The following is a 23,813-nucleotide window of genomic DNA, read 5'->3' on the forward strand; positions in this document are numbered from 1 at the left end:
TATCATTAAACACATATAGCCGATGGGTATGAAGGTCCTGTCCTGAACTTTTGAGCCACCCTATTAATACTTAACACATCTAAAAATGGCCCTATGTTATCCTATTAAAACAATTCTTCTCTTGCTGGTTATTCAGTAGGATAAATGTGGTTCCCTATTTTAGGGCAGACAGTTACAGTAATTTGTTAGCAACATGTTTCACTGAAGGTCCTGTGTCATCAGGGGTAGACAAAGCTGTCCCAACATGTTTCACTGAAGGCTCGATGTCATCAGGGGTAGACAAAGCTGTCCCAACATGTTTCACTGAAGGCTCGATGTCATCAGGGGTAGAGAAAGCTCTTCTGACACGTTTCACTGAAGGCCCTGTGTCATCAGGGGTAGACAAAGCTGTCCCAACATGTTTCACTGAAGGCTCGATGTCATCAGGGGTAGACAAAGCTGTCCCAACATGTTTCACTGAAGGCTCGATGTCATCAGGGGTAGAGAAAGCTCTCTCGACATGTTTCACCAAAGGCTTGGTGTCATCGGGGGTAGAGAAAGCTCTCCCAACATGTTTCACTGAAGGTTCGTTGTCCTCGGAGTAGAGAAAGCTCTCTCGCCATGTTTCACTAAAGGCTCGATGTCATCAGGGGTAGTGAAAGCTCTCCCAACATGTTTTACCGAGGGCGCAATGTCATCAGGGTAGATTTGAAACCTTTTCTACCCAGTTTATTGTACTTGAGTTTGTTGCTACTGCATGCAGTTTGTAGTTGGAGCAAAATAGTTGATCATTATCTGGTCGGCAGGGGTCTGACACCCTGCACCCCCACCAATCAATTTTTCAGAAGTAGGTCTTTCTTCCATGTGTTGTGCAGTGGACAGAGCTCATTACTGCAGCACTGCTACCATTGAAATGATTCGGAGCAGCACTGCACTAACCAGCTCCTTCTACTGCACAGCCGACATAGGGTGGGAGAAGAGATTGCGGTTACCCTCAGTCATACCTGAATATCTTGAAGTGCACTTTAACGATCGCCCTCATCTTATTTGATTTCTTCTTGTAGAAAGGTTTTTACTTTAACCCTTTTAAGACCAGGTGACTTTCTTTACTCCCGTCCCTCTCAAAGCCATAACTTTTTAATTTTTGCATTCACATAGCCGTATGGGGGCTTGGTTTTTCTGGACAAGATGTACTATCTAACGGCACCATTTACAGTTGCTTACAATGTCGTGGGAAGCGGGGAAAAAATTGGATGCTGTGGGCAGCAATGATATTTTTCATTTTAGACATTTTCACAAATGTAACCCAAACGATTGTGTGGGACATAAACTAACATCTTAGTGCAGTTCTCAAAAGTTTTGCTTGCACACTCTGAGCCCTGTATACACTCCTGATATAAGACATGGCCACTTGTAATATATTTGTTGTGAGTGTCCCCTTTAATTGTATCCATCGTACTCTTCAGGAGAGCTTCACACTACAGGTGTCTCCTCGAGACTTTCCTCTCTCCATTATCCGCATGGCTCTAAGAAAAAAGTCCAATGTGTCTGGTCAACAGAGTCCGTGGCGCCCAGAAGATTACATCTTGCAGGTCAATGGCATTCTGGACTACATCTATGGAAACTATCCCCTGTGCCAGTTCAAAGTAAGTGTTTTTACATCCAAATGAGACTATTGCACTAATTCATACCAGCCGGAGTCTTGACGCACCACAACCAAGCCATGCCTCCTTTGGGTACGATCACGATGGGTTATCGTCCTCTGAATGCAGTAATGTTTCTAAAAAAATTATACACAAAGTATGTTAAACAAAACTGGAAATATTTTCTGCATGTCTTTGATAGTCAAAGCAGTTACTGACAGTAATAGCTACATTGTTTCCGATGTTTTTAGCACATCAACCACTGTTTTCACTCCAACTGCACGGCTCACCTCACCCTTGTCTCCATCTACTCCACATTACCAGACCAGCAGGGAGACACAATCATTAGCTCCAAGATACGACACAAACCGCCACCACTACCAACAAAGAAGGTAAGATGCCAGTGACTAGATACTGCTGTTTGGAGATGATGTGACACAAGATTTCTAACTGTATGCCTTCATCTTTCTTCCCAGCCACATCATTGTTCACTATGGAAACTGCAGAGGCCATTTTCTTTTCAACTCATGTATGGCTGTAACGTCAACGCAGATGATGGATTAAAGGTCAGGAGGCTTGCTTTCTTTCTCTACCATTACTTATCCTGTGCTGATCCCGAGTTGCAGCCTGTATTAAATTTCAGAGCTGCACTCATTATCCTACTGGTGGAGTCACCGTGTCCATACATTACATTACTTATCCTGGACTGATCCTGAGTTACATCTTGTATTATACTCCAGAGCTGCACTCACTATTGTGCTAGTGGAGTCATTGTTTATGTACATCACCTATCCTGTAATGATCCTGAGTTCAGTTCTGTATTATACTCCAGAGCTGCGCTCACTATACTGCTGGTGGAGTCATTGTATACATGCCTTGCAGCACTTATCCTATACTGCTCCTGAGTTACATCCTGTATTATGCCCCAGAGCTGTACTCGCGCTTCTGCTAGTAGGGTCATTGTGTTCATACATTACTTATCCTGGGCTGATCCTGATTTACATTTTGTTTTACACCCTGGACCTGCTCTAACTGTTCTGCTGGCTTCAGAGTTGAAATCTCACAGCATTCTCTTCTTGTTCAGTATCTGACGGCCCCTGTGCATTATAGGAACTCAGTTGAGCTGTTAGGGGTTTTTCTGCTGTTAACGTACTATGAATAGAGATCTGCATTGTAATGCAGGCTCTAACTCTGTATATATGTAAACTTTAAAATGGTTTTCCAAAAGGGGGACATAAACTAAAGTATGGGGTGCTAAGTGTACTCACTAAATGACCCTGCAATTTAGACGTCACACACATGACTGCTCCTCCGTGGTCTGAGATCCTTGTGTTTTTTTGCAGCTGCTGGTCCAGTGCGGCCTCTACCACGGCAGTGAGCTCTTGTGTAAGACAGCGGCTAGTAGCGAAGTCAACGCCTCCTCCGATCCACAATGGTTTCAGCATTTAGAGTTTGATATTAATGTTTGTGACCTTCCTCGCATGACCCGGCTCAGCCTTGCTCTGTATGCTGTCGACAAGACCAAAAAGGCCAAGTCTACCAAAAAAAAGTCAAAAAAGACGGTGAGAGTTGTAGTACTGTACTGTATGTCCAAGCTTTATTTGCTTCATATCTGCAATGTCCATTTGTCTTTTGTTGTGTGCAGGATTATCCCATAGCTTGGGTGAACACCATGCTCTTTGACTACAAGGACATGCTGAAATGTGGGGAATACTCTCTCTGTATGTGGTCGTCATTTCCAGGTAACCTCCCTTGTTGATGTCTGATCATCTATAATCTCAGGATGATAGATATGTAGTTGCTCTTCATTTGTTTCCAATACTGCAAGCAGGTTCTACGTTGGCTCATGTCCATAGGGACATCTTATGGGGGAAAGAGGAATCCTATTATTTTTTTTTCCCCCAGAGGTGATCTCACAGCAACCAACACAAGTGACCAGAAAACATGTGTCATCTGCTGGTTTTACAGAAGAGAAACCTTTAAAGGGTTATGCAGTATGGAAATAAGGGTTCCCTGATGACAAGTTGATCAGAGTCCCACAGCAGTGACCCTTAGCATGGGGTGGAGGAATCCAGCAGTCAGTGGTTACATTCCCTACAGGTTAGAGTCCATTCACACGTCCGCAATTCTTTTGCGCATTTTGTGGATCGGAATTGCGGACCCATTCATTTCTATAGGGCCGCACGATATGCTACCAGGATCCGGAAATGCGGACCCGCACTTCCGGGTCCGCAATTCCGATCCTGAAAAAAATAGAACATGTCCTATGCTTGTCTGCAATTGCGGACAGGAATAGGCATTTTCTATTAAGTGCCGGCGATGTGCGGTCCGCAGAATGCGGAACCCACACTGCCGGTGTCCGTGTTTTGCGGATCCGCAAAACACACGCACGGATGTGTGAATGGACCCTTTTAATGAAGTATTACACAGCTCTCATGGAAATCAGTTAGGTTTGCATGCAACATACAGACAGGTCTTCTAGAGAAAGGGCCCTATAGTGGAGACCCCTTCTATTAAAGGAGTTCTTTGAAAAATAATTTAAATGGCGGCCAGCAAGTGGTCCTAGAATGTGAGCCGGACTGGTTACCACAACTTGCTGAGCTGCATGGGATGGTTGGGAAGGGCCCCACTACACCCTACACTGCCCTACAATAGATGGTAATGATCTGATGCTGCCTACGACAGGAAAGCTCACCATTGTGTAGAAGATGAAAGTGCCAGATCATATTGCATAGTGCGGTCCTGTCCCTTTCCTAGACAGCTCTGCAAATGGGGCAACCAGTCCTGCTCTCATTCTTGGACAGATTTCTGGCGGCCATTTTAAATATTTCCCAGAGAACTCCTTTAAATCAGATTTTCCTAATATGGTGTTCGAACGTCTGTTTCCTGACCCATTGCTTGTGTCCAGATCTCTGTGCAGTGACTGATCTGCTCAGTGCTGGTGTTCTACATGTCTGCTTTCTACTGTAGATGAAAAAGGAGAACTGCTAAACCCAATGGGAACTGTACAGTGTAACCCGAATACAGAAAGTGCCGCCACTTTGAGGATCTTCTTTGTCAATGTATCTGATAACCCTGTGTACTATCCTTCTATTGAGAAAGTAAGTAATGAATGGGGGTAGTTGCTAAGGTTCAGCAATATTAACTAGTATATATCTTAATACCAGCTGTCTTTTTTTTTTATTTTATTTTGCCTTTAGCTACTTGAGTTGGGCAGACTAGGAGACGTGTGTAATGCCACACTTGATGAGGTAATGATACAGCTCGGCGTGTGCGCCATGTAAAGTCACTAAATGGTATTGTACAAGAGCCCCTTATGAAGTTGGGACTATGCCTCTATAAAGGGTTCCATATAATGTTAAAATGTGCATATTCCGTTTTAGTACATTTTGAATATTTTTCTGATTACACAGCCATACAGTTAAATGATAAAACTGTCTGCCTCCAGATGCCACTAGGGAAGGGATCAGCAACCTTTGGCACTCCAGCTGCTCTGAAACTACAACTCCCAGCATGCACGCTTGCTCAGCTGTACTTGTAACTCCCAAAGAAGTGAAACTCCTAGAATCCTCATTTCACAACAGCTGGCGTGCTGAAGTTTGCTGATGCGTGCAATGGGGGAGCTCACTCCAGGGGAGCTTTATGCTTTGAGCTCCCCCTAATGGTGGCTACAGCTAGCCTGAATTTCATCCTTTTACAGTAGGGCTGTACAGAGTCTTGTGCTACTATAAGGACTAGAGGAGTCCCCTGCATAACGGAAACGGGACGGATCCGTTATGCAGCCCATAGACTTCTATTATGACGGATTGAATAACGGAATGCCTCTAAAGGCACTGTCGTAGAATTGCGTTATGGTCCGTGGTAACGAAATCCATAACGCAATTCACCTTTTACCACCAAAGTGTGAACGAATTTCAAAATATGAAATTCGCTCATCTCTAATGAGGACCTATTAAGAAATGAATAAGCTCAGTTTTTTTGTGGAATGGTCTGTTTAAAGGGAACTACTTTAAGATTTGCTGGATATTAACGCAGGTGTATTGGCAGAAACTTAACAGTGGAGGCGATTGCCAATAATTACGAGACCTGAATCTCGTAAAAGAAAAAAAAAAAAAGAGAAAATAAAACTGCACAAACCCCTGAATTGCGTAATTATCACCAAGGGGACTTGTGAGCGGCCATCAAGTTTGGGACTTGTTTGGTGTTCCTTCCAGTGAGCTGTAATTGCTTCTTTAATTAGCAGCTCCTTGTTATTGCGAAATGTCAATAATCCTCATTATAATGGGGCAGACCAAGTGTTGCGTCGTGCCGCTGCAGTCCATGTGATCGGGCCCCCACATGGGCCACAGTCTGAGCTTGGAAGATCTGGGACACTGTTAAGGGATGATAAACAGCAGGTGTCTCGTCTTGTCCTCTGCAGCGACAGCAGCTCCTGGAGATAGTTGACCGGAAAGGCCAGGCTGAGCTATACGAGCATGAAAAGGAGCTGGTGTGGAAACTGCGTTATGAAATAAAAGAGCGTCACCCAGAGGCCCTCCCCAAACTGCTGCTCACCACCAAGTGGAACAAACACGAGGATGTAGCACAGGTACAGACAGCTGGAGAAACTCTTGTTTGTTATATATGATATGGTCATATAATATGTAATTATACATCTAATGTCTACTCTTGTGTCTTTACTAGATGGTTTATCTGCTGCAGACCTGGCCGGAGCTGCCTGTCCTCACAGCCCTGGAATTGTTGGATTTCAACTTCCCTGATAGATATGTGGGATCATTCACTATGAGCTGCCTGAAAAAATTAACGTGAGTACCATAGGATCAGTGGGTCAGACCCTATAGGGGCCGGCCATGGCATGACCTAGCATTGGGACTGGTGGGGGTCTTTACTGTCTTGGAGCACTCTTTACCCGTATCACAAGATGAACTTGTTAGACAACCCCCCGGTCATTGGTTCTCCTGAACCCCACTGGCGAATCTGGCATCTCTCTTCTACACAATTCTGCTTATGAGGGCAGCTGACGGGAGCCCCTGAAGCATCTGCTCTTGTGAAGGTCTTCGATTAGTGACACTTTGTATAATGTATTTTGTGATCGGACATTAATCCTGGGTTCAGTAACGTAGCTCACTGCGATCTTCTTCCTTTTGTGCAGGAATGAGGAGCTTTGTCAGTATCTCCTTCAGCTAGTGCAGGTTCTGAAATATGAATCTTACTTGGACTGTGAGCTGACAACATTCCTCCTGGAGAGGGCGCTGATCCACCGCAAGATTGGACACTTCTTATTCTGGCACCTTAGGCAAGTACAGGCTGTAAACGGATTCCTATTTATTTGGACTATGACTACTGAACCTGTGTAATATGAGCTGGCACTCAATTGTTGTTTTTGATTTTGTGTTGTGATATTATTATTTATTATTATTTTTATTTTTTAATTCAAGATCAGAGATGCATGTCCCAGCAGTGGCCTTAAGGTTTGGGCTCATCCTTGAAGCGTACTGTAGGGGGAGCACCTATCATATGAAGGTCCTTATGAAACAGGTAGAGTCTGGTATCTGCACGAACAATTTGGCAAAATGCAACACAACACCAGGTCACAAAGACCTAGTTTCTCGTAAACAGAAATGTTTTGGAAGGAAGGAGGATCTTACTTCTTGCCCCTTAATAAACTCCCTTTCTTTGCAGGGAGAAGCTCTTTCCAAACTTAAAGGTCTAAATGACTTTGTGAGGTCCAGTGTCCAGAAGACCAGCAAGGCACAGGCTAAAGAAGCCATGCACATGTGCATGAGGCAGGAAACTTACCTGGAGCCACTGTCCTACATATACTCCCCACTGGATCCCAATCTCATCCTCACAGATGTTTGGTGAGTCCAAGTCCATGGCAGGCATGACATCCAGAAAAGCAGGTATAGATTATAGGTGGGAGGGTGAACACCTTCTGACCCCTCTGTACTCTTCTTTAACAGTGTGGAGCTCTGCACTTTCATGGAGTCCAAGATGAAACCCCTTTGGATTGTGTACAACAACGATATGCTGGGTGGAAGCCGCGTTGGTATAATCTTTAAGAATGGAGATGGTAAGACTGGTCTCGCGGATGAAGTAGCTCTAAAGAAAATATGTAATTATGGTCAGGTGGTTCTACAGAATAAATGTTGATTTCTACAGATCTGCGACAGGACATGCTGACCCTACAGATGATTAAACTGATGGATGTTCTGTGGAAGAAGGAAGGCTTGGACCTCAGGTAAGGACAGAAAACCATGTTAATGCTAGTGGTCACTGGGCCTAAGCCATAATCTGATAAGTGTGAACATAGCCTAACCAAGCCATGCAGTTTACACTTGTATGTGGTAAATAGTCTTTGTAATCATTTTGTCCATAGATGAGAAATCTTCTTCAAGTAGTTGGGGTGAACTGGCCATAGACCCTACAGGGAAAATTCCTTTTGGTGCCTAGATAGCTGCCCAAGCCTACCCATAGTGATCTGATGCTCTCAGCATTCATGAATTCTAGGTGCATCAAGTACTTATGCACCTGGCCAACTGCTGTTATCAGGAAGGCAATACAGTTGAATGCTGCGGCGTCAGTATTTTATGCTGGACTATGGTATTGCTGGCCCCACCTTTTGTCAATTTAGACCCACCTTCAGAGTGGGGCCACTTTTAGTTTTTTTCCAAGTCCACTTGAAGTTCCCATTCGGCCCTTGTCAAGAAGTGACAAAAAGGAACTGAAAACTTAAATACAGTACAGTATTAGGGCCCATTCACACGTCCGTGATGTATTGCGGATCCGCAATACACCGGGCAGCACATGGCCGGCACTAGATAGAGAAGTCCTATTCTTGTCAGCAGCTGCGGACAAGAATAGGACATGTTCTATTTTCTTGTGGAGCCGCGGACCGGAAGTTCGGGGCCGTGCTCCGGAAATGCGGATGCGGAGAGGACAGTGTGCTCTCTGCATCCATACAGCCCCCATAAAGGATGAATGGGTCCGCACCCGTTCCGCAATTGTGGACCACACTTGCGGACGTGTGAATGGAGCCTTACTGATTATTTGTATTATGACCCAAGTTGCACATTAATCAAAAAATCTAGGAACATGAAATTAAAAGTTTCATTTTTGAAGAAATGAAGCTGTATAATATGAAGTTGTGTAAAATTAAAGTGTAGATCACAATATTTAAAGGGATGCTAAAATAACAAACCAACTTTATTATGTTATTTACTAAAATGGGGAAAACTTGCGGGGAGCGCTGCCACATGTGAAAGGTGGCACGCTCGCTATAGGTCTGTTTGTTCGTCTGTTTTATAATCACTAATACTGGCATGAGTAGTAATGAGGCTCCTGATGACACTAGAAACGCGTCTAGCCAGTGCGGAGCTACAGCCAGTGTCAGCAGATGAAATTGAGCTACACTAGACAGCGTCAGTTTTTAATATAAGTTAGTAATGAGGTCAGTAGTGTAAGAGAGCAGGGGAGCTGGTGAATTAGGGACCTATTGGATGATGTGTTGAATACCACTAGGTATACCCTACCCCACTACTATTGATCCTCATTAGTGACACTATACCGGAGCTACATATTGCTGATATACAGTGTGGTCTGAGCTGTTGTTAGGGGTTATGCCCAGCAACAGGTATAGGAGTTAAGATTTGCCTTGCACAGACACATGTATTCAGCTTAACAGTGAAATTGCACTGTGATAGCTCTCAGGTATAGTATTGGATTGGAATTATCCTTGTGCAAGTTTTCCCCATTTTAGTAAATAACATAATAAAGTTGGTTTATTTTTTTTTAGCGTCCCTTTAAATACTATGATCTGGAATTGGTGGTGACGTAATTGTGAATAGCCATTAGTAATTACGGTGAAAAAATTAAAGTGTACCTAAACTTATTTTTAAAAAAAACCTTATTAAAACCGAATGTAAATGTGATCTAAACTATAAAACATGTCCCCCAATGCCTGGACTCCTCATATAAATTATACTTGCCCCACTCCCCAGCACCCGCGTTACTCCTGAATCCTGCACGGCCACCGCTGCTTCTCCACTGACGCCAGGGAGGTTCGGGGATCAGTAGCGACACGGATGCCTGGGCAAAGGTTAAGTATGATTACTAGGAGGGGCCCGGGCATTGGGGGACATGTTTTATAGTTTGGATAGCCCCTTCAATTTTTCTAATATAGTTTTATTATTATTATTATTACTGGCAGAAGGACCCAGCTTCGCACGGGTATATTTCATTTAATGTTTGTGTGAGTTGTTAAAAGATATCAGTGACCTCCATCCCCACCCCTTAACACTGACCACCCTCCACAGTGCCCCACCTCCTTAAAATAGGACCTTTACAGCAGCCCATCCCCTTCACAGCAGCCTGCCCCTGTGTGTACCAGCGCTACTGTCCTAAAGCCTGGCATAGATGGGCTGTGTCAGGCTTTAGTAAAGCAGGCACAGGCAGGAGAGCAATCTGCTATGAAAAGCTCCTGTGCTCACTCCACTCTGCTAATGGCTTTTACCAATGTGGTATGCAGGCTGTTAGCGAAGCGGAGCGAGCGAAGTCCAGGAGCTCCATAGCACATCACTCCTCCTGCCTGTGTCCGCTCTGCAAAAGCCTGACATAGCCCATCTATATTAAGCTTTTAGGAGAGCAGCTCTGGTACAGGCAGGAGCAGTGATGCTCTGGCCTGTACGGCACTCGCTGTGGCCACAGGGGAATCCATCCTCTAATATACAAAAATAATTACATCAAATTTACAATAGGTTTTAAGAAAGTTTATTTAGTTTTGAGTTTAGGTACGCTGTGATTGATTCCTTAATTCAAATGATCAGATTGTGTGGGTTGCCACCTAGTGGACAGTATTGGGAATGACGCTGCTGAATTATATACAATTAATAATGGATTGCTTGCTTTCACTGCATAGGGTCACCCCTTATGGCTGCCTATCAACAGGAGACAAGACAGGTCTTATTGAAGTTGTCATGCACTCGGACACTATTGCCAACATTCAGCGTAACAAAAGTAACATGGCAGCAACTGCGGCTTTCAATAAGGACGCTCTACTTAATTGGTTAAAGAGCAAGAATCCAGGGTAAGTGCCAGACGCAGGGGTGCACCTTTCTGCTGCCTGAGGCGAACACTCAATGCCACAATGAAAGCGCTCATTGCTCATGGCTCTTTCCCCTACCTGGTGCTACCTGAGGCGATGTCCTCACCTGGCCTCATTGGTGGTGCACCCCTGGCCAGACGGTAGAATCACAGATCAGCCACATAGGAAAAATAGTTAAAATTCATGCCACAACTAAAAGCTAAAATTCCTCATGAGTACTTACCACCTAATTTCTTGTATAATAGGGATGCTCTGGAGCGAGCGATTGAGGAGTTCACTCTGTCGTGTGCTGGCTACTGTGTAGCGACATATGTTCTAGGCATTGGGGACCGTCACAGCGATAATATAATGATACGTGAAACTGGGCAGGTATGTGATAAAGTGCAGAATAGTGGGCGTCATTACTATGAGACTGCAATTCATTGACTTTAAATGGTTCTGCTTATATTCCAGCTGTTTCACATCGACTTTGGTCACTTCCTTGGTAACTTTAAAACCAAATTTGGTTTTAATCGAGAACGTGTTCCGTTTATCCTGACATACGATTTTGTGCACGTTATACAGCAGGGGAAAACCAACAACAGTGAGAAGTTTGAGCGGTGAGAATACCCCATATTATATAACATACACATTGTAGCTGCTCCAAGAACAGCATGACACAAGGAAAGGGGCAATCTGCTGGAGCTTTGTATATATGGAATCAAATCCAAAGTCAGTTGATCTCCATTATTTGGTCATGCAGGTTCCGGGATTACTGTGAAAAAGCTTACACCATCCTCCGAAGTCATGGCGCCCTCTTCCTTAACTTGTTTGCACTGATGAAAGCGGCAGGCTTACCAGAACTTACCTGCTCTAAAGATATCCAGTATCTCAAGGTGAATGTTTTAACACCACAAACTGCATCCAGAAAACATGGTGAAATATAGAAATAAGGTTTATTATCCTTTTTTTTTTTTGGTAGCCCTTTTGGCTTCATTTATGAAATGGTTTGGGACATAAATCTATTACTGGATTTAGAACAATTAATGGCAGAAAAATACACATGGTTCATGTAGTCTGCTCTTATATTTTTTTTCATCTTAAGCTATGTCTTTCCCAGGCCTGTTTAAAGGGATTATCCTGTTATAGGCCTCTTTCACACGGGCGTCTCGTGTGAGGGCCGGATAGGATGCGGGTGCGTCGCGGGAAAATGCGCAAGTGCAAAGCGTTTTCATGCGTTTTGCATGAGCGTGAGAAAAATCGGCATGTTTGGTACCCAGACCCGAACCCGGACTTCTTCACAGAAGTTTGGGTTAGGTGTTCTGTAGATTTTTATTTTATTTTACCTTATAACATGGTTATAAGGGAAAATAATAGCATTCTTAATACAGAATGCTGAGTAAAATATCCATTTGAGGGGTTAAAAAATAATAAACAAATCCATCCACTTGGTCGCGTAGCGGATCTCCTCTTCTTTCTTCAGGACCTTTGACGTTACTGCGCTCATCACATGGTCCATCACCATGGTGATGGACCATGTGATGAGTGCAGTGACGTCATCAAAGGTCCTTTTACCCAGGTCCTGAAGAAAGGAGATCCGCTATGCGACCAAGTGGATGGGGTGAGTTAAATTTATTTTTTAACCCCCCTCCATCCCTCTTTTACTAAGCATTCTGTATTAAGAATGCTATTATTTTCACTTATAACCATGTTATAAGGGAAAATAATAAAGATCGGGTCCCTATCCCGATCGTCACCTTAGCAACCATGCATGAAAATCGCACCGCATCCGCACTTGCTTGCGGATGCTTGTGATTTTCACGCAGCCCCATTCACTTCTATAGGGCCTGCGTTGCGTGAAAAACGCAAAATATACAGCATGCTGTGATTTTTACGCATTTTTACAAGTGATGTGTGAAAATCACCGCTCATGTGCACAGCCCCATAGAAATGAATGGGTCCGGATTCAGTGCGGGTGCAATGCGTTCACCTCACGCATTGCACCCGAGCTGGAAAACTCGGCCGTGTGAAAGAGGCCTTATAAGAATATGTTGCTAATTTTGAGATCCCTTCCCTGCAAGTGCTCTTCTGGTAAATTTCATAGCAGGCATCTCTAGGATCACATGCTGTACATTGCACACATACTAGCCCAATTTAACCCATTATGCTCGTCGGTTGCATGTACTCACTCGGGTCAGCTAGACAGCTACATTTACTCTCAGCATGCACAATTGCTACATCTGCTTTCAGAACTACCATAGAAGTGAATGAAGCCTGCTGGGAATTGTAGTTTCACAACAGCTGACCCCTCTACTAGTCTTGTAAAATGTAGTTTTCTTCCTTCTGGATTATTCTAGATTGTGCCTTAGGCTACATGCACACGACTGTTGTGTGTTTTGTGGACCACGGAACGGAGTAACGGATGCGGACAGCACACGGAGTGCTGTCCGCATCTTTTGCAGCCCCTTTAAAGCTGCAAAAACGGCAGCTTGGATGCGGACCAAAACAATGGTCATGTGCATGAGGCCTAAGGCTGAGTTTACATCAGCGTTCAGCCTTTCCATTCTTCTGCTCCGTTTTAGGAGAAGGAGAACGGAAAGAACGGAGCCTACGGACCTCATAGCCTATAATGGGGTACATTAGGTTTCTGCTCAGATGAAAGATTTTTGAAGCAGAGGTAGAAGTCCTACGTGCACAACTTTTATCTCTGCTTCAAAACTCATCCTCTGAGCGGAAACCGAAGGACCCCATTGAAGTCTATGGGATCCATAGGCTACGTTATGACAGTTATGTGCCGAATCCGTTCTCCTGCTCCGGAGCAGAAGAATGGAAAGGCTGAACGCTGATGTAAACTCTGCCTTATTCTTGGTTTTAGTTTCTGTTCTTAAACACAAACTTCCCTTCTTAACATTATTTAACTCTAACATATTTAACAGTTTTGTTACTTGTCTTCCCCCTCCAAATCCTATACAAATATTAAGTTTTTTGTTTTTTTTTGAACAGGACTCTTTAGCACTTGGGAAGAGTGATGAAGATGCATTGAAGCAGTTCAGGGTAAAGTTTAATGAAGCGCTGCGGGAAAGCTGGAAGACCAAAGTGAATTGGTTTGCTCACACTGTGTCCAAAGACAACAGACAATGATTGAAAGGGACCTGGTTTCTTTGCATTTTGATACAATATTTGGATCTTAAGGCACAAGAGAGCTCTTCTCCATAGTAGACTCAATTTCCTCAAACGTTCTCCGCAACTATGAACTTTGGGATTTATCACAACAGCATCCCTCACGTTGCCTGTTGGACACCACCACGTTCTTAGCCTCAGTGTCGGTTTAGCCTTGCCAATGCTGAATATTCCAGGGAACATTGTACCCTCCACAGGCTTGAGCTGACTTGGCATGTGTTGTACCATCTCTTCAGCCATCGGCAGATTGCTTACTTTAGCATGAGGCTACTTACTGTGTTGGTGAGTGACAAATGACGACTGCTTCCTACAACTTCTGTATAGCAGGCTGGTGGACAGACTTCCCAACGTGAAAGCCAGAGCTGTGCGAATTGGTTCATACGGAGACATAATGAAGGACTTTTCTCATTCCAAGCTTGTTGCACTGGGGTTTGTCTCCAGCAGTAGTCTGCAACCTATGGCTCTCCAGCTGTTTTGAAGCTAAATCTCTCAACTGGGTGTGCTGAGAGTTGCAGGTTGTACAGCACTGATCTACAGGGACTTTTGACCCATAAATGGCAGATCTGCACTGATTTCATGTGATATAGAGTACCTGTAGTTCTCATAAAGCTTTTTAAATGGCCCAAACATGAAAAAGCTCTTACTGAAGAATTTGTTGCAATAAACACCTTCCCTTGTAATTATGTTAATAAATGTGTACATTGTATGTGTTTTGGAAAGAGACCTCCTGCAGTGTAAAGCTTGTTTGCCTTATGCAATTATAGATTTGGTAGCAGACAGTGGACACTCCCTGCACAAGCTTTATTAGATACACAGTATCTGGCCACTTTTCAATGCTGTGGCCTTTTGCGGACCTCTTGCAGCTACTACTAGTGGGCGTTTACTGCTTACTTATAGGGGTTTTCCAGTGTCTCGATATTAATGATCACCTATCATCAGGATAGGTTATCAATGACCAGCTGCGTCCAGCAGGTGCTGGGAATAAAACAGTAGATTGAGCCGCAAGCAGAAGGCTATACCACCATACTGTATCTGAGCCTCCCATTCCCTGTAGTGGCCATGCTGACATACTGCATGTCGACTCCCACGTAAGTGAATGGGAGCTGAGCTGCAGTATGCCAGTACACCACTACAGGGAAGTTGATCCTTCTGCTTCCAGCTCCTGCCATATTCTGCTCATTGGAGGGGATACCAGGTCTTGGCGCCCCCTTTCCTACATCCACTTGATGGCCTATCTTTCAACTCAATAATAAAACCATATGCAGTAAGTTTCCATGCAGATACTATAGCTCTGCTATAAAGCTATATTAAAAAATTAGGTGAATAACCTTTATCTCATTTAATGTAACCATGGTATGGTAGGGGTCAATTCACACGTCTGCATCCGTTCCACAATTTTGCGGAAGGGGTATGGACCCATTCATTTTTAATGGAGCCGCAAAAGATGTGGACAGCACCACCATGTGCTGTCCGCGTCCGCATCCGCACTTCCGTTCCGTGGCCCCGCAAAAAAATAGAGCATGTTCTATTCTTGTCCGCAGCCACGGACAAGAATAGTAATTTCTATCATAGTGCCGGCCATGTGTGGTCTGCAAAATGCGGAACGCACATGGCCGGTGTCTGTTTTGCGGACCGCAGAACAGCTGCGGACATGTGAATGGACCCTAACCCTAAAGTGAATGATACAATCCGGAGGGTGGGACAGAGTGTTCTAGAAATATGATTAACTACTTTACCTCTGTATGAATTTCCTTCCCCTCTATGATTGACAGGGCAAGGGAAGATGGCTTTGCAGAAATCTAGTCCTGTCTATCAACGAGGATGCACTTAACTGCTCATTTGCATATGGCTTAATTTTATTTTTATTTTATTTATTTTTTTCCCTCCAGTATGAAGCAATAGATCATTAAGTGCAAAGTATCATGTACAGCCCTACAAGGTGACGTGCCTGGTTTAACCGTGAATTTCTTGGTAACAGATTTCCTTTAAGGCTACCTGCAGACATGTCTTGCACCAAATACTGCATGTGTTACTTGCGTTTCTTGGTGTGAATGTGATGCAGTTTTGCAGCAGATCTCACCCTTTCATTGAAAACAGTGAAATCCACACAAAGAATTAACGATCTGCAGATTTCAAAATCCACACAGCAGGTCAATTTCCGCATTGAACGGAAAAGCAATGTGCAGATTAAATTTGTGAAATCTCATTCACTTTGCTGGCACTGTATATAACCACAAGTGAATCCAGGCAGAAACTATTAAAGTAATTTGCAATGTGTGTTTTCCCTTATGCCCATGACAGCACCCTTGAGAGACCACCTCCATCCTGGACAGGAAACAGGAACTTTCGTGGAGAGCTCTTAAGGAGGGACTCAGGCCCCCATACCACCAGTTCCTGTTTCCTGTCCTACAGCTAGGACTATTTCTGGAGAGCTCCAGCAGGCTGCAGGGCCCTGACGGTAGTTACCATAGGGGTTACCTGGTATGGCGCAAGTCTCCTCTAGGAGCCGCCTATAGTCTGGACCCATCTTTTTCAGACCTTTCTGGTCCCGGTCAGATCCGGGTTGTTGTCCGCGGGCAGTTCCAGCTCTACCAGGAGGTGGGGCCGTCGCGCCGGATACTCCTGGTGGTGTTCGGGAGGTCCAGGGCCTTTCCTCCTTCTTTGTCTCTCAGTTGTTAGAGTTGGAGGGGGGAGGAGCAGGAGTTATAGTCTTGCGTCCTGCGCAGGATCTGGAAGTGGACGACGAGACTTCCGGTGTTTGGAACGCATAGCATTCCGGAAGTGCATCTCACACAAAGGCCGCCTGAGGACATTAGCAGTGACCAGTCTAGGGGTATTTAAACCCCGTCAGTGTGCAGGTAGGTGGTCTCCAGCCAGCCTAAAAGCACCTGGGAAATGATTTAAGCGTTTATGCCAACATTGTGTAAACAAAATGGTAGAGGAAGAAACCCCATCGCTAATCCAGAATATCAAAGATATTGTAAAATCTGAGATTGCAGATTCCGTGAAAGAATTCAAAAATCTCTTTCCTCATCACCTCCAAGTAAACAGGGACACTCCAGTAGGATTTCAGATTCTTCTGAGAAGGAACAGGGTGAAATCATGAAAAGCTCTAATTCCTCCTCAGATGAGGAGTCCATGGGTAAACCCCTATTTTCCCATGAGGATACTGAAGCTCTGCTTAAAGCGATTAGAGCCAATATGAAAGTCGATAAATCTAAAGAACACAAAAGGAGATTTTTGTATAACTTACCAGTAAAATCTCTTTCTCACTCTTCATTGAGGACACAGGAACCGTGGGTATAGCCATGTCCTCTAGTAGGCATTGACACTAGTAAAAGCTGTTAGCTCCTCCCCTGGCAACTATACCCCCTCCAGCCTGGAGAGAGAGCTTCAGTTTGTGTACAAGCAGTAGGCAAAGAAAGCCAACCAAGAAAAAACATGGAACACCACCATGCCAAAACCCTAACTGGGTTCTAACCAGCAACTGCCACAACTGTGGTCGAACAACAATACTGGGTGGGTGCTGTGTCCCCTAATGAAGAGCGAGAAAGAGATTTTACTAGTAAGTTATACAAAAATCTTTTCTCGCCCATATTCGTTGGGGAAAACAGGAACCGTAGGACGTCCAAAAGCAGTGCACAGGGAGGGAAAAAACCACAGCCCCATGGAAACAAGCGTCCCTGCAGGCATCTAGGAAACTGCTTCCTGCAAGACCATGCGTCCCAAAGCAGCATCTGCCGCTGCATAAGTATGCACCTGGTAAAATTTTGTGAAGGAGGACCAAGTAGCCGCCTTAAACAACTGCAGCCGAAGCGCGATTCCTTCGAGCCCAAGATGCGCCCACCGCTCTGGTGGAGTGAGCCTTGACGCCTAAAGGCAGAACCCTGTCCTGGGCGCGGTAAGCCTCCGCAATTGCAGCCCGAATCCAACGTGCAATTGCCACCTTGGAGGCCACCAATCCCTTGCGAGGACCCTCCGGAATGACAAAAGGGGAGTCTGTACGGCAGAAGGAACTGGAGGCTGCCAAATAGATCTTCAGAGCTCTGACAATGTCCAAATGGTGCAACTCCTTTTCCTTAGGGTGTGAAGGAGATGGACACAGTGAGGGAAGGACAATTTCCTGGTTAATATGGAAGTCAGAGACTACCTTCGGAAGAAAGGAAGGAACGGGCCGGAGAACCGCTTTGTCCTTATGGGGAACCAGGAAGTGTTTTCTGCAAGAGAGCACCACCAACTCAGACACCCATCTGCTGGAAGTGATGGCTACGAGGAAAACCACCTTCAAAGACAGGAGTCGAGAGAAATCTCCCGCAATGGCTCAAAGGGAGAACGGTAGGGGGGAACCGTATGCGCCACACCCTGAGGAAAGGTCCTTACAGGCCCCAGTGGGCCCTGGAAAAGGATAGAAAGGGCTGATACCTGACCCTTCAAGGAACTAAGGGCTAGACTAAGGTCCAATCCTGATTTGAAGAAAGAACAGGACTGTGGGGAGAGAAAAAACAAAGTGGTGGAATACTTCTGCTTTCACAGAAACCCAGGAAGGACCTCCAGGTCCTGTAATAGATCCTAGACGACGCAGGCTTCCTGGCCGGAATCATAGTGCAGATGACATCCGCCGAAAACCCTCTGCGCGCTAGAATGGCGGTCTCAATGGCGATGCCGTCATATTAAGAGACCTTAAATGCTGATGGAAGACGGGTCCCTGCGAAAGAAGATGAGTCTGCTAAAGTCCGTGGTAGAGCCTTGTGTGCTGGCGTGTGAACGTGGACCTTCGCCACGAAGAATTAAACAAGCTGCGGAGGATACCTTTGATACGCCTGTTGTTGGTGGAGTGCCGTGTAAGTACAATCTGTGCATTACATGGCAGCACAACCATACAGATTTACACTATTGTATTCTTTTACAAGTTGCAGGATATCCGCAAATAGGACATCTTCAGACCTCGGTACCTTTTTGAAGGGAGAAGGAGAAAAAAAACTGTTTTATACCGTCTATTTACGATACGCGCAGTCCAAACCCTATATGTACATCCCGAGGACACAACGTGTCGTGGGTCCACCAGACGTCCTGGAAGAGGAGGCGGCCACCCACCCGGGTGGGCAGGGGTGCACATTCAGGCTGTGGACTGCTTAGCCGCAGGTGGCCTAGCGGCCTGAGGTCTGGGACGCCAGGAGGGTTGTGCCCAAAAGGATGGGGTTTTTTGCATCGATCTTAGGAAGTAAAACCGCCTCCCCCAGCGGAGGAGCTCACCGCAGGGCGGGAGCTAGCGAAAAGACGGAAGGGCCTGCCACGTGAGGAACTTGACCTAACGTGCTAGACCCGCCTGGCCCTAGGCTGAGGGAGATGGGTGCTCTTGCCGCCCGTGGCCTCAGAAATAATTTCGTCCAGCCAAGAACCAAAGAGACGGGTGCCGGCAAAGGGGAGACCAACTAAGGAACGCTTGGAAGTCGCGTCCGCTGCCCACACCCTCAGCCAAAATTCGCGGCATAAGGTGCCCGCAAGCGCTGAAGAGTGCACAATGAGGGCGCCAGCGTCTAATGACACCTCGCAGAGGAACTTCCCTGCCTGGATGAGCAACTGCGCTAAGGGGTGGAGATCTTGAGCAGGGAACTCGGAAACCAAGTCCTGGTGTAGCTGGCTGCCCCACTCAGAGATTGCCTTTGCGACCCATGCGGCAGTGAATACAGGCCTAAGTGCTGAACCCATAGCTGCGAAAAGGGACTTTGTCAGGGATTCCATCCGACTATCTTCAGCGGACTGAAGGGAGGATCTATTTGCTATAGGAATAGCCGTATTTTTGATTAACCGTGCCACTGGTGGGTCCACTTTAGGAGGGGAAGTCCACATGGAAACGCAGTCCGCTGGGAAGGGATATAGGATGTCCAGCTTTTTTTTGGGTGGGGGGGGGACGGACGGATGGACGGACGGACCACACATGTCTGGATGATCCCAAGCCTTAGAAACCACCGCCGAAAAATCATTTTGGCGAAGAAACACTCAAGGCCTGTGTGACTGTACACAGGGCGGAGAGGGAGACTCGTCAGAGGAAGAAACATGGTCCATTCTGGAGCGTTTGTGTGAAGGCCGTGCACCGACAATCACCGGAGGGCAGTGACCTGGGGGGGTTGCCCGAGCAAAAGGCTCTGGAGGGTGCATCCGAGGGAGGTGCAGCCTGCGTAGGTGGCAGGTTCTCAACCAAGCGACCCACTATAAGTCAGTCACACTATAAGTCACCCAGGGTGACTTTAGCGAGGTTTTCCACCACCTGAGAGAGAGTTCTTGCCCACAGGGAAATTTTGTCGGACATATAGAGCAGGCATAGTGAACAGTGATTGGCAGCCGAGGCAAAGCCCCAGAGGGATCGGACATAATGTCAGTGACCTAGGGGGGTTGGGGTTGGTCATGTGGGCTGGAGAGAGTACAGCGACCTGAAGAGAGGAGCACAAGTGCCTACTGGAGCCAGGAGCAGACGCCAAAGAGAGAAGGATGTCCCACAGTGAATACTTCCTGAGGTTGTGGCGGGAAGAGTAAGCCCCGCCCCATCAGGTCCTGTATCTCCCGCTCATCTATGCGCCGGTGCTAATTAACCCCCACAGTGCCATGGCTGCATGACAGGTGCCCTGATATATTGGCCTTTTTAGGAGGGAGAGAGTCGCTGCTGATTAAAGAAGCGCTGGCGATATCATTCCATTCATGGCGAACTGTCTCCCCTGGAAGATTTCCTCAGCAGCGCTGAGTAATAGTAAAAATAACCCCTCCGGTCGGTAATGTCAGGACCGCAGGGTGACTCCTTCACTCCCGTCTGAGAGGGGGGAGGAGAGGGGAAAGGGCTTGTAGCCACTATCTTCAGCCGGAATAATCCAATATCTGCCCCCTTGCTGTGTCCCTGAAAGGAACCATCTGCAGAGCTCTGTACTGAGCCCTCCTGCTGGTGGTCAAGCGGGAGGGGGGTATGACGGCCTGAAGCAGGCATCTACTTATCTGTCCAGCCGTCTTCACCCTTCCTCTGGTCCAGCAGGGTCACCCCTTCAGCTAGTAGTGGCAGGAAGCTGGAAGAGGGACTTGAACGGGTGACCCTTCAGCTGGCAGGATGCAGGGGTGCAAGGCTGCCCTGGTCCCCTTGTGGGGAGGAGGCAGCGTGGAGAACCAACGCTGGCGTGCTCCCCCGGGAGAACAGGGAGGAGAGGCGTCCACTGTTTCCCACCTGTAAAAGAAAAAAAATTGTAAAAAAATAAAATAAATAAAAATCTTCAGGAGCTCTCTATCTCCAGGCTGGAGGGGGTATAGCTGCCAGGGGAGGAGCAGCTTTTACTAGTGTCAATGCCTCCTAGAGAACATAGCTATACCCACTGTTCCTGTGTCTCCCAATGAATATGGGCGAGAAAACAGTCCAACAAATAATGTTTGGTGACCTGGGCCATATAAAAAAAATCAAGGGTCTTTCCGGTGAATAAAAATATTAATATACCTGATACAAAAAGAATGGAAAAAGCCTGATAAATTCTTTATACCAAAAAATGTTAAAATAAAGTACCCCTTTGATGAAAGTGAATCCTCTTGTTGGGACAGACTTCCTAAACTGGACGCCCCAATTGCCAAAATGTCTAAAAGAGCTGCTCTGCCTTTTGAAGATCTAGGTTCCCTAAAGGATCCCATGGACAGGAGTGCAGAGGTATATCTTAAAAATGCCTGGGAAGCGTCGACTCAGGCATTTACACCTAATATCGCTGCTACAACTACGGCAAGATCCTTAAAATTGTGGTTACAAGATCTAGAATCCCACATTGGGAATAAAACTCCCAGGGAACAATTACTAGAGGGTTTCCCTACGATATCGAAAGCAGTGGATTTCATATCTGATGCGTCTGCAGATGCCTTGAAGTTGAATGCTAGATTCGCCGCCTTAGCCAATTCCGCTAGAAGGGTGATTTTGCTTAAAAGCTGGCTGCGGAATACTGGTTAAAAAAATAAATTATGCACAATTCTACGTCGAGGTGATTTTTCTTTTTGGGCCAGTTCTGGACGAACTCTTTTGGAAAAGGCCTCTGATAACAAAAAAGGTTTCCCTATCCCCAAGCCTAATAAAAAAACGACATTTTTTTCGTAAAAACAGGAGAGATTTTATCAGACACAATAGAAATTCTGGAAAGACAATAGGGGTAGGAAGGAGAAGGGTTTCCTGCTCAACTCCCAGCCCGGTAATCGGTCCAAATCTAGTCAGCAATGACGGTGTTGCCCGGTGGGTAAGGGAAGACTCTCCTCTTTTGTTCACGCTTGGGAAAAGATCTTCTCAAGTCCGTGGTGTTGTAAAAGACTGTTTTCGTCTGGAGTTTGTATCTCCCTCACCCAGAAGAAAAAAAATTACATCTCTAGACCAGGACTCAGTAAGAAGCTTGGCACTTAAAACAAGAAATCCTCTCTTTGTTTAAAAAATAAATAAATAAGAGGTTTTGGTTCATGTACCAGACGCAGAAACAGAAGGGTTTTATTTGTCCCTTTTCCTGGTTCCCAAACCAGGCGGATCATTCAGGATGATCATAAATCTAAAACATTTAAACCAGTTTCTGAAGTACAAAAAATTCTGAATGGAAACATCTCTTAAAAAATTGTGTCATGGCAACTTTAGACATAAAGGATGCCTATTACCATATTCAATTCATACAGATCCACAAAAATACCTAAGAGTGGTGATATCCATGGATGGGCAGATACATAATTTTCAGTAGGAGCACTCCCATTTGGAATTTCACAAGCCCCCAGGTTTTTACCAAGTTAATGGCTCATGTAAGAGAAAAATACATTTTAGCTATACCGTACCTGGACGATATTCTTTTTGTAGCAGAGTCAGAAGCAATTTTGTCCCCCAACCTTCTAGAAATAATAAGCATCTTGGAAGGATTAGGGTGCCAGATAAGCTGCGAAAAATCTAATTTGACTTCTAGATTCTGTTTTTCAAGGCTGTTTTCTTCCTCAGCACAAAATTACCAGATAAAAGGAGACGTGAAATCTCTACTAACACTAAAGAACCGAAACATCAGGCAAGGAATGGCGGCGTTGGGCAGGATGACCTCCATGATCCCTGCGGTCAATTTGGCCTTGTTTCGCTCCAGGAAACTTCAGTGGCAGATCTTAAAAGGAATGGCAGGGGTCGCGGTTTCCTTTGGATGCCCCGCTTCCCTGACTCCTCAGGTCAAATATCCATTACCACGGATGCAAGTCAAACGGGATGGGGGGCATACTGCTAGTCGGATGTTCGGCAGGGAGAGTGGAGTCCCTTAGAAAGTCTTGATTCTCAGAATATGAGGGAACTAAGAGCGTTTTTTCTTGTTCTAGATGCTTTTCTCCCCAAAATAAAAGGAAAAGGAGTGAAGTTTATTTTTTCAGACAACACTATAGTAGTATCTTAGTGGAACAGGCAAGGAGGTACAAGATCAGAAGATCTTAGGTCACTAACCAAATAGATTTTCTCTCTAATTATTCCCTGCGTACAATTTATCAAAGCAGTTCACTTAAAAGGTACAGAAAACAAAAAAGCGGATTTCCTGAGCAGAAACCGGTTAGACCAAGGCAAATGGACTCTAAACCAGGAAGTATTCAACCAGATAATCCAACAAGATCTTTTTGCTACCAGACAGAACAGGAAGTGCCATCTGTTTTTTTTTCCTCTAAATCCAGAAGATCTACCTACAGGAATAGATGCCTTCGCCTGACCATCTGCTTTATGCCTTTCCACCACTAAGGTTAATACCAAGAGTACTACAAAAATTGAGACCGCACAAGACAACACTTATTCTGGTCACCCCCTTTAGGCCAAGAAGAGCTTGGTTCACTTGGCTCAGGAAATTGTCTCTCACGGACCCATGGATTCTTCCAGACAGACTGGATCTGTTGTTTCAAGGTCCGATCCTGCATCTAGAAGTAGTAAA

At 45.4% G+C, this 23,813-nt stretch overlaps 1 protein-coding gene across 1 annotated transcript in view; it reads left to right on the forward strand.

Moving 5' to 3' along the window:
• The window catches only part of PIK3CD (phosphatidylinositol-4,5-bisphosphate 3-kinase catalytic subunit delta), a 37,451-nt gene extending 22,848 nt beyond the window's left edge, over nt 1-14,603 (forward strand). The window contains exons 5-23 of the mRNA XM_044282035.1: nt 1,446-1,625; nt 1,874-2,014; nt 2,099-2,188; nt 2,966-3,184; nt 3,268-3,364; nt 4,593-4,723; nt 4,823-4,873; nt 6,043-6,210; nt 6,306-6,427; nt 6,775-6,918; nt 7,061-7,160; nt 7,305-7,483; nt 7,586-7,695; nt 7,785-7,863; nt 10,540-10,707; nt 10,971-11,094; nt 11,179-11,324; nt 11,468-11,600; nt 13,708-14,603. Of these exons, the coding sequence (XP_044137970.1) occupies nt 1,446-1,625; nt 1,874-2,014; nt 2,099-2,188; nt 2,966-3,184; nt 3,268-3,364; nt 4,593-4,723; nt 4,823-4,873; nt 6,043-6,210; nt 6,306-6,427; nt 6,775-6,918; nt 7,061-7,160; nt 7,305-7,483; nt 7,586-7,695; nt 7,785-7,863; nt 10,540-10,707; nt 10,971-11,094; nt 11,179-11,324; nt 11,468-11,600; nt 13,708-13,845 (2,520 nt within the window). The 3' untranslated portion in view covers nt 13,846-14,603. The remainder of the gene's footprint in view (nt 1-1,445; nt 1,626-1,873; nt 2,015-2,098; nt 2,189-2,965; nt 3,185-3,267; nt 3,365-4,592; nt 4,724-4,822; nt 4,874-6,042; nt 6,211-6,305; nt 6,428-6,774; nt 6,919-7,060; nt 7,161-7,304; nt 7,484-7,585; nt 7,696-7,784; nt 7,864-10,539; nt 10,708-10,970; nt 11,095-11,178; nt 11,325-11,467; nt 11,601-13,707) is intronic.
• Nucleotides 14,604-23,813: the final 9,210 nt, after the last annotated feature.

Source organism: Bufo gargarizans, chromosome 2 (assembly GCF_014858855.1).
Source record: "Bufo gargarizans isolate SCDJY-AF-19 chromosome 2, ASM1485885v1, whole genome shotgun sequence".
Classification (NCBI taxonomy): domain Eukaryota; kingdom Metazoa; phylum Chordata; class Amphibia; order Anura; family Bufonidae; genus Bufo; species Bufo gargarizans.